This window comes from Vicugna pacos, chromosome 16, assembly GCF_048564905.1.
Source record: "Vicugna pacos chromosome 16, VicPac4, whole genome shotgun sequence".
NCBI lineage: Eukaryota > Metazoa > Chordata > Mammalia > Artiodactyla > Camelidae > Vicugna > Vicugna pacos.
The window spans coordinates 32876417-32883449 of NC_133002.1; the positions used below are offsets into that span (position 1 = coordinate 32876417).

At 56.4% G+C, this 7033-nt stretch overlaps 1 protein-coding gene across 1 annotated transcript; it reads left to right on the plus strand.

The window, feature by feature from the left end:
- The first annotated feature begins 1438 nt into the window (after positions 1 to 1438).
- On the plus strand, positions 1439 to 6709 carry LOC102526268 (keratin, type I cytoskeletal 13). Its single transcript, XM_006219245.3, has 8 exons — positions 1439 to 3049; positions 4122 to 4204; positions 4388 to 4544; positions 4738 to 4899; positions 4989 to 5114; positions 5206 to 5426; positions 6029 to 6051; positions 6388 to 6709. The coding sequence occupies exons 1-8, from the start codon at positions 2555 to 2557 to the stop codon at positions 6432 to 6434; spliced, it is 1314 nt and encodes a 437-aa protein (XP_006219307.2). The 5' UTR covers positions 1439 to 2554; the 3' UTR covers positions 6435 to 6709.
- The last annotated feature ends 324 nt before the right edge of the window (positions 6710 to 7033 follow it).

A 7033-nucleotide genomic window follows, 5' to 3' on the forward strand; every position in this document is an offset into this window, starting at 1 on the left:
GTGAGCAGGGCCTCAGCAGTAGCCCTCTGAGCTGTCCCATTCGGAGCTGGGTTGGGAGAGGTGAGATGGGGTCCCTGGGAGAGGTTGGGATGGGTCTCTGCCCAGCATCCTCCAGGAGGGCTGGCCTGTGTCCCCCGGCCCTGTGTGCCCTGGGTTCACTGCGGGTCAGTGGAAGGCATTCCTGTGTCAAGGCATCACATACCCTGCTGGGGAGGGGAGGGGAGGGGAGGGGCGGGGAGGGCAGGCATGTCCTGGCTGCTGTGTTTGTACCACTGGGGATTGAGAGGCTCTGTGGTATTGTTCCTCTCCGAGGCGTTGGCCGAACCTGCTCTTCAGCCCCAGGAGGCTTGTCATTCCAGGCCTAGCAGGTTCCATTAATCACCTTCTTGTCACTTTTGATCCTCTACGGAGAGCGCAGGAGCTCCTGCTTTGGGCTGAATCACCTCTTTTTGGAGAGAGAGCGCTGAGCCATCAGTTTGGGGTGGGAGGGCCGGGCAGGGTCAGGGGTCAGCCTGAATCCCTGGCCTCACTGTGGTCTCAGGGTGCCCACAGCCCGCCCCGGCTCCCTCCCTGACGCTGACACCCACTGGGTGAGACTCCCAGCGGGCCCACTCCTCTCCCCACAGAAAACAAAGGCCAAGAAAGCCCTGACTCAGAGCCCTCCTTTCTGGTCTTGCTGAATCAGCGAAGGGGTTTCCAGGACACCCTCAAGCCTGTGCCACCTCACCCCAGCCCACGGCCTATCACATCCAGCCCTTCAGGCTGCCGGGGGCTGCAGGCTGTTCCCTGGAGGCCATTCACAGTAACCCTGGCCCCCTTGGTGAATGGAGGCTGGAAGCCGGAGTCCAGCATCCTCCATTCTCAGCCCTGGAAGCTGTCCTGCTATCCTGGGCTCTGAGAGGCCAGCTCCGGCCCCTTTCTTTCAGCCTGAGTGGTGAGGCCTCCCCCAACAGGCTCACTAAGCAGTCCCTGAATTTTAGTCATATCCCAGCTTCTTTGGCAGAGACCCTGGCCCCAGGCCCAGGGTCACATCCTCCAGTGTGGCCTCTTGGTCAAACACTAACAAGCTGAGACAGGTGTCATGTGACTGGGGGGCTAGAAAGAGCTTGATTCAGCACTACAAGACTTCCTTCCTGGGGCAGCTGCTATAACGGAGTGATTAAACATAGGTTGATCAGGGCTTCTCAACCTTGACACTAAGGACATTTTGGGCCGGAGAGTTCGTAGTGGCAGGGGCTGTTCCGTGCACGTAGGATGCTCAGCAGCATTCCTGGTCTCTAGCCTCCAGATACCAGTAGCATCCCCCTGTTGTGACAACCAGGATGTCTCCAGACATTGTCAAATGTATGTCCCCTGGGGAGCAAAATAGTCCCTGGCTGAGAACCTCTAAATTGAGCTACAGTGACAGAGATGGAATTGTGCTTATGTTAGGGGCAGGGGGAATGTGGGCTGGGGTGGGGGCATTGACTGGGAAAAGACATGAGGAGCTTTATGGGGTGCTGGAAAGGTTCTGAGTGGTGGTTACTCAAGTGAACATGTGCTTAAAACTTCGTGCAAGGGTAAAAATGCATCAAGCTGGACCCAGGATTTGTACATTTCACAGTAAGAAAAATATACCTAAGAGTGAGCCTTAGGGTCGGACAGAACCAGACTGGGGTGGGGTTTCAGTCCTGACTCTGCTCTTAAGGCTCATTTTCCTCATGTGCAAAATGATGATTGTAGAGGACCCACCTCAATGGGCTGCTGCAGAGTTTGTTTGTTTTAATTGCTGCAAAGATTAAATGAGGCATCATGATAAATTTCTTAGCTCAGGGCCTGCATGTGGGGAGGGATCTGAGGAGATCAGCTATTCTAATGAGCAGGGCTCGGGGCTCTTTCGGTGCCTCAGTTTCCCCAGCTGTGTTGGATGATCCCGAAGGTTCTTTGTCCCTGTGACTTTATCTGACGGTCTTGGAGTCATTTTGTTCTCAGCCTGAACACTTGCCAGCTTGTGGATTCTACAAGACAGAGCCAAGTTTGTCGTCAGAATGGCTAGGAGCTGGGAGTAGATGAGAGGCTGAGAAGGAGGCAGAACATTCCAGGTAGAACTTTTAGAAACAGGAAGAAGGGAGGCAGAGGGCCACGGTGACCTCGCACGGTGTGGGGCCACTTTGCAGGCACCCTTCCTGCCCAGAGGCTCAGTCCCCAGTCTAACACTGGGTGGGGCTGGGAGCCTGTAGGAGTGAGTTCTGAAAGAGAATTCAGTTGTCAAAGGGTAGGCTCAGGTAGAGCACTGTTCCCTCTGAATCATCTGTTTTGTAGAGGATTAAAAAAAAAAGGCCGCCCCCGACAAAGGCACAACCCACCCTGGAGAGCCGAGGTAACTGGGCTTGTGGGAAACGCACATGCAGCTGGCACCAGTCAGAGGGTGGGGAAGGGAGGAGAGAAGATGGGGCGGCTGTCCAACCCCCTGGAAGGTGCATAAAAGGCATCCACTCTGGGCAAGAGCCACAGTCCTCGGACAGCTCAGGCCAAGCTCCCACTGCACCTGTGCTCTCTCCATCTCACTCTCACCATGAGCTGTCGCCTGCAGAGTTCCTCCGCCAGCTACGGAGGTGGCTTCGGGGGTGGCTCCTGCCAGCTGGGAGGAGGCCGCAGTATCTCTACTTGCTCAACCCGATTTGTCTCTGGGGGATCAGCTGGAGGCTATGGGGGCGGTGTGAGCTGTGGCTTTGGTGGAGGGGCTGGTAGTGGTTTTGGGGGTGGCTTCGGAGGCAGCTATGGAGGTGGCTTCGGAGGTGGCCTTGGAGGTGGCTTTGGTGGGGGTTTCGGCGGTGGCTTTGGTGACTTTGGTGGTGGCGATGGCGGCCTCCTCTCCGGCAATGAGAAGATCACCATGCAGAACCTCAACGACCGCCTGGCCTCCTACCTGGACAAGGTGCGTGCCCTGGAGGAGGCCAACACCGACCTGGAGGTGAAGATCCGGGACTGGCACTTGAAGCAGAGCCCGGCCAGCCCAGAGCGTGACTACAGCCCTTACTTCAAGACCATAGAAGAGCTCCGGGAAAAGGTGAGCCTTTGCAGGCCAAGGAGTGTTCCTCTGCGCAGGGCAGAGCCACGATGTCCAGGAAACCCAGTATCCCTGGGGACCAGTGGATGCAGCATGGACAGAATTCTTACCTTTCCTGTGGGGCAAAATCTAGTTTTTACTACCTACCAAACAGCTCTGCTTCTGCTGGGCTTTCTCATACTATGTCTTCCCAAATGCATTTTCTCCCATTATTCATTTTTATTGTGATTACTCATGCAAACATTTTTTACTGCTTTCCAAACAGTTATGTTTTCAGTGACTTGATCTCTGTAATCCTAACCCACTGGGTTATTTGGAAACCGTGACAGTTTTAAAAGCCACTGAGAATGACTCAAACAACAGAGAAAGGGATACTTGTTCATTCATTGGTCTAGGGGTAGAGCTTATTTTTGCAGGTGCCCACGTTAAACTCTCAATTAGCCACGACCAGGTCGGGGAGATGCAGGCAGAGGCTTAGGGGAGGCTAAGCCGAGATTTTCTCCATCAAGCCTGTCCATCACACTGTGCTGTCAGCTTGTTGGAACAGAAATCCACCTCCCTGGGCTGAGTCCCAGCTATGTGGGGTGGATTTGAAGAGCTTTGGAACACAGAAGTTTAGACAAGAAACTCAAATAGATGGGACTGTTTGCTGGAATTCCCCTCTACTCAGCCAGGAGGCCAGCTCCAGTGAGGTTATTATGAACTGTGTGGAACCAGGCTGATTCTCTTCTGATCTTAAGGGGAAGGCTCTCAAGACAGCAGCCTGAATGCTTGAGCAGGGCTGCAGAGACGTGACTGACTACAGATGTTCTCGGTGGGGTCGCTCCCTTGAAATGCACATCCAGGTCTTACCCACCACGACCTAGAATGCTAGAGCGACAGAACAAACTGGAGGGCCCAGAACCCTCTCTCACTTTCCAGAAGAGGAACCGAGGCCCAGACGGATGTGCCTTGTTAGGTCGCAGGAGCAGTGAAGAGGCAGAGCCTGGCAGCCACCCGCCCTGCCTGTGTTTTCTGAGTCCTCCTCCCCAAGCTCTCGGACCCTCCAGTGGTTACCTTCCGTATTTTGCAGATCCTGGCGGCCACCATTGACAACAACCGGGTCATTCTGGAGATTGACAATGCCAGGCTGGCAGCTGATGACTTCAGGCTCAAGTGAGTTTGTTCCCCTCGTTCCCCTGCCCCAACAGTTCTTGTCTGAGACAGATGCGCTTCTGAACCGTGTAATTGGAGCATCCCAGGAGTGAAGTCTTGGGGTAGTAGCAGAGTCCACTGTAGGGATGGGGGAGTGTCTAACACCATTTCTGTGTCATTTTTTCTATGAAAAAAATCCTTTAGGTACGAGAATGAGCTGGCCCTGCGCCAGAGTGTGGAGGCCGACATCAACGGCCTGCGCAGGGTGCTGGATGAGCTGACCTTGACCAAGACCGACCTGGAGATGCAGATCGAGAGCCTGAATGAGGAGCTGGCCTACCTGAAAAAGAACCACGAGGAGGTGAGGCGGGGAGAGGGGCTGAGCTCGCTGTGGCTGAATCACCCTCAGTGAGAACTGGGAGCCCTCGGCTGCAGCCAGACTCAGCCTTCCATCATGGGACCTGGGAGCACTTTCTAGAACACCCCAGTAGCATTCAGAGCCGGGGAGAGGCAGGATAAGTAGCTTCATGCATCTTCCCTTCCCATCCCCACAGGAGATGAAGGAGTTAGGCAACCAGGTGGTCGGCCAGGTCAACGTGGAGATGGACGCCACCCCGGGCATTGACCTGACCCGCGTGCTGGCGGAGATGAGGGAGCAGTACGAGGCCATGGCGGAGAAGAACCGCCGGGACGCAGAGGAGTGGTTCCAGAGCAAGGTAACTGGCCCTCTCAGCCCGCGGAGCCAGGGGCTGCCAGGGCCTTCCGGCTGGGCTCCTCCATCACCTCCGTCCTGCTTGAATTCCAGAGTGCAGAGCTGAACAAGGAGGTGTCTTCCAGCACCGCCATGATCCAGACCAGCAAGACAGAGATCACGGAGCTCAGGCGTACGCTCCAGGGCCTGGAGATCGAGCTGCAGTCGCAGCTCAGCATGGTACACCTGCTGCCCCCTGCCCAACGGCCACAACTGCCAGGCCTCCCCCTGGCCCGGCTTCCCTCATACCTTCTCCTCTGCTGCCCCCCAGAAAGCCGGGCTGGAGAGCTCACTGGCGGAGACGGAGTGCCGCTACGCCCTGCAGCTGCAGCAGATCCAGGGCCTCATCAGCAGCATCGAGGCCCAGCTGAGCGAGCTCCGCAGTGAGATGGAGTGCCAGAACCAGGAGTACAAGGTGCTGCTGGACATCAAGACGCGCCTGGAGCAGGAGATCGCTACCTACCGCAGCCTGCTGGAGGGCCAGGACTCCAAGTAGGTCCCGTGGGAAGGTACCTGTGGGACCCTGGGCTGTGGGAGGAGGCGGAGCCTTAGGGATCTGGCTCTGAGGTCTGGGAAGGGAAGGCACCTGTCTGAGCTGAAACAGGCTGGGCCAAGATCCAGGACCAGAGCTCCCTCCTTGCCATTTAGCATCTGACTAGCCTTTCCTTTCACTCTGTGATCCGGGCCTCTGGATTAGACTGGCAGGACTGGGGACCATGGACAAAATATCTCATATTGGAAACGGTCAGCCCAACACAGCTATTAAAATAGAGATTTAACTGCCTTCAGACTATTTGCAGGGACAGGGCCATCCTTGTGGGCTCAGGGGAGGGCAGGGGGTTGAGTGAGCCAGAGGGAGGACAAAGTTTCCAGCAAATGCCCAGTAATATCTCCTCCTGAGGCTTCACAGACAGACAGAAAGACAGACAGGCCTGGCAGGCCCCTGATGCTGCTGCCCTATGGGCTGGGGGCACATCTGGGAAAAGAGCCCAACTCAGGGGCTTCGGGGATGCTCTGAGTCGCTCCCTCTGAGGGCAGGGAGGCCGCCATCCTGGGTTGCTTTCCGTTCACGGCTGTCTCTCTCATCTGTGCAGGTTGACTGGCGTCGCCACAGGAGGTAAGGAAATAACCCGGGTGGGAGAGGCAGTCAGGCTCCTGTTCACTGCCCTGGGGGTGGGCAGGGCGGCAGTGCTGGGCTCCCCAGTGGAGGGAGGGAGGGGCTGGGGCAGAAGCTGTCATCTGCTCCTCTGTTTTCCTTTCAAAATAGGTGGCTCTGCCTCACAGACCCCTGGGCTGTCATGGAGAGAGTCTCCCAGACAATAGCATAGAGTCTCCATCAACTCACCCTCTCACCTGACCAGTTAGGGGTTTGGGGCCCTACTGGGTGGGGCTTGACCTGGCCTGAGATGGGTCTTCTCCAGCCTGAATGTCTCTTGCATCCTCTGTTTCCCAGGAAGCACCACCAGCAGCACCACCACCATCTCTCGCCGCAGAGAGTAGTAGGCCTTAAATCTGCCCGGCGGCCCCTCCCTCTGTCTTCATCATCCAGAGGAGCAGAGAGCCAGCGGTTCCCTGCAGGAGAGAGGGGGGGGACTGCAGGACCCGAGGGTCAGGCACTCTGTTCCCCAGCACCCCGTCTGGACCCCACTCTCCCGAGGGCCTGCACGCCCTGTCTATCTCCCCGGAGTCTGCTTTCTCTTCTCCCTGACCTAGCTCCTCTGAGTCCTCAGCTTCTCTACTAAAAAGAAAATTCAATAAAGTTTCCTGTCTTTTTGCAAACGTAGTTTTGACTCTGGCCTGGTTTCTAAGGGTGGCATCAGCCGAGGCCCTGACTGGTGGCCATAGGCCAGGGGGTGCGGTTGGGCTGAGCGTCTCACCCTGAGCCCAGAGAGCTCCCAGCTGGGAAGGACACAAGATGCAATAATGACAAACACAGAAGACACAGGTGGCTCACGGGTGAGGACCCCAGCAAACACGGATTAATAGAACGAATCAGAGATGTTGGGGCACTACGGCCAGCTCAATACCCTAAAGGACCTTCAGTAATAAGGCAGCAACAGGGCTCTGGTAGAGTCAGGTGACGGGGCGATGTGGGAACA

Bases quoted from the DNA above. Each gene is read 5' to 3' on its own strand.
- LOC102526268 (XM_006219245.3), top strand. From the start codon at position 2,555: ATGAGCTGTCGCCTGCAGAGTTCCTCCGCCAGCTACGGAGGTGGCTTC. The intron at 4,205-4,387 runs GTGAGTTTGTTC...AAAATCCTTTAG, and splicing joins GCTGATGACTTCAGGCTCAA to GTACGAGAATGAGCTGGCCC. The intron at 4,545-4,737 runs GTGAGGCGGGGA...CCATCCCCACAG, and splicing joins TGAAAAAGAACCACGAGGAG to GAGATGAAGGAGTTAGGCAA.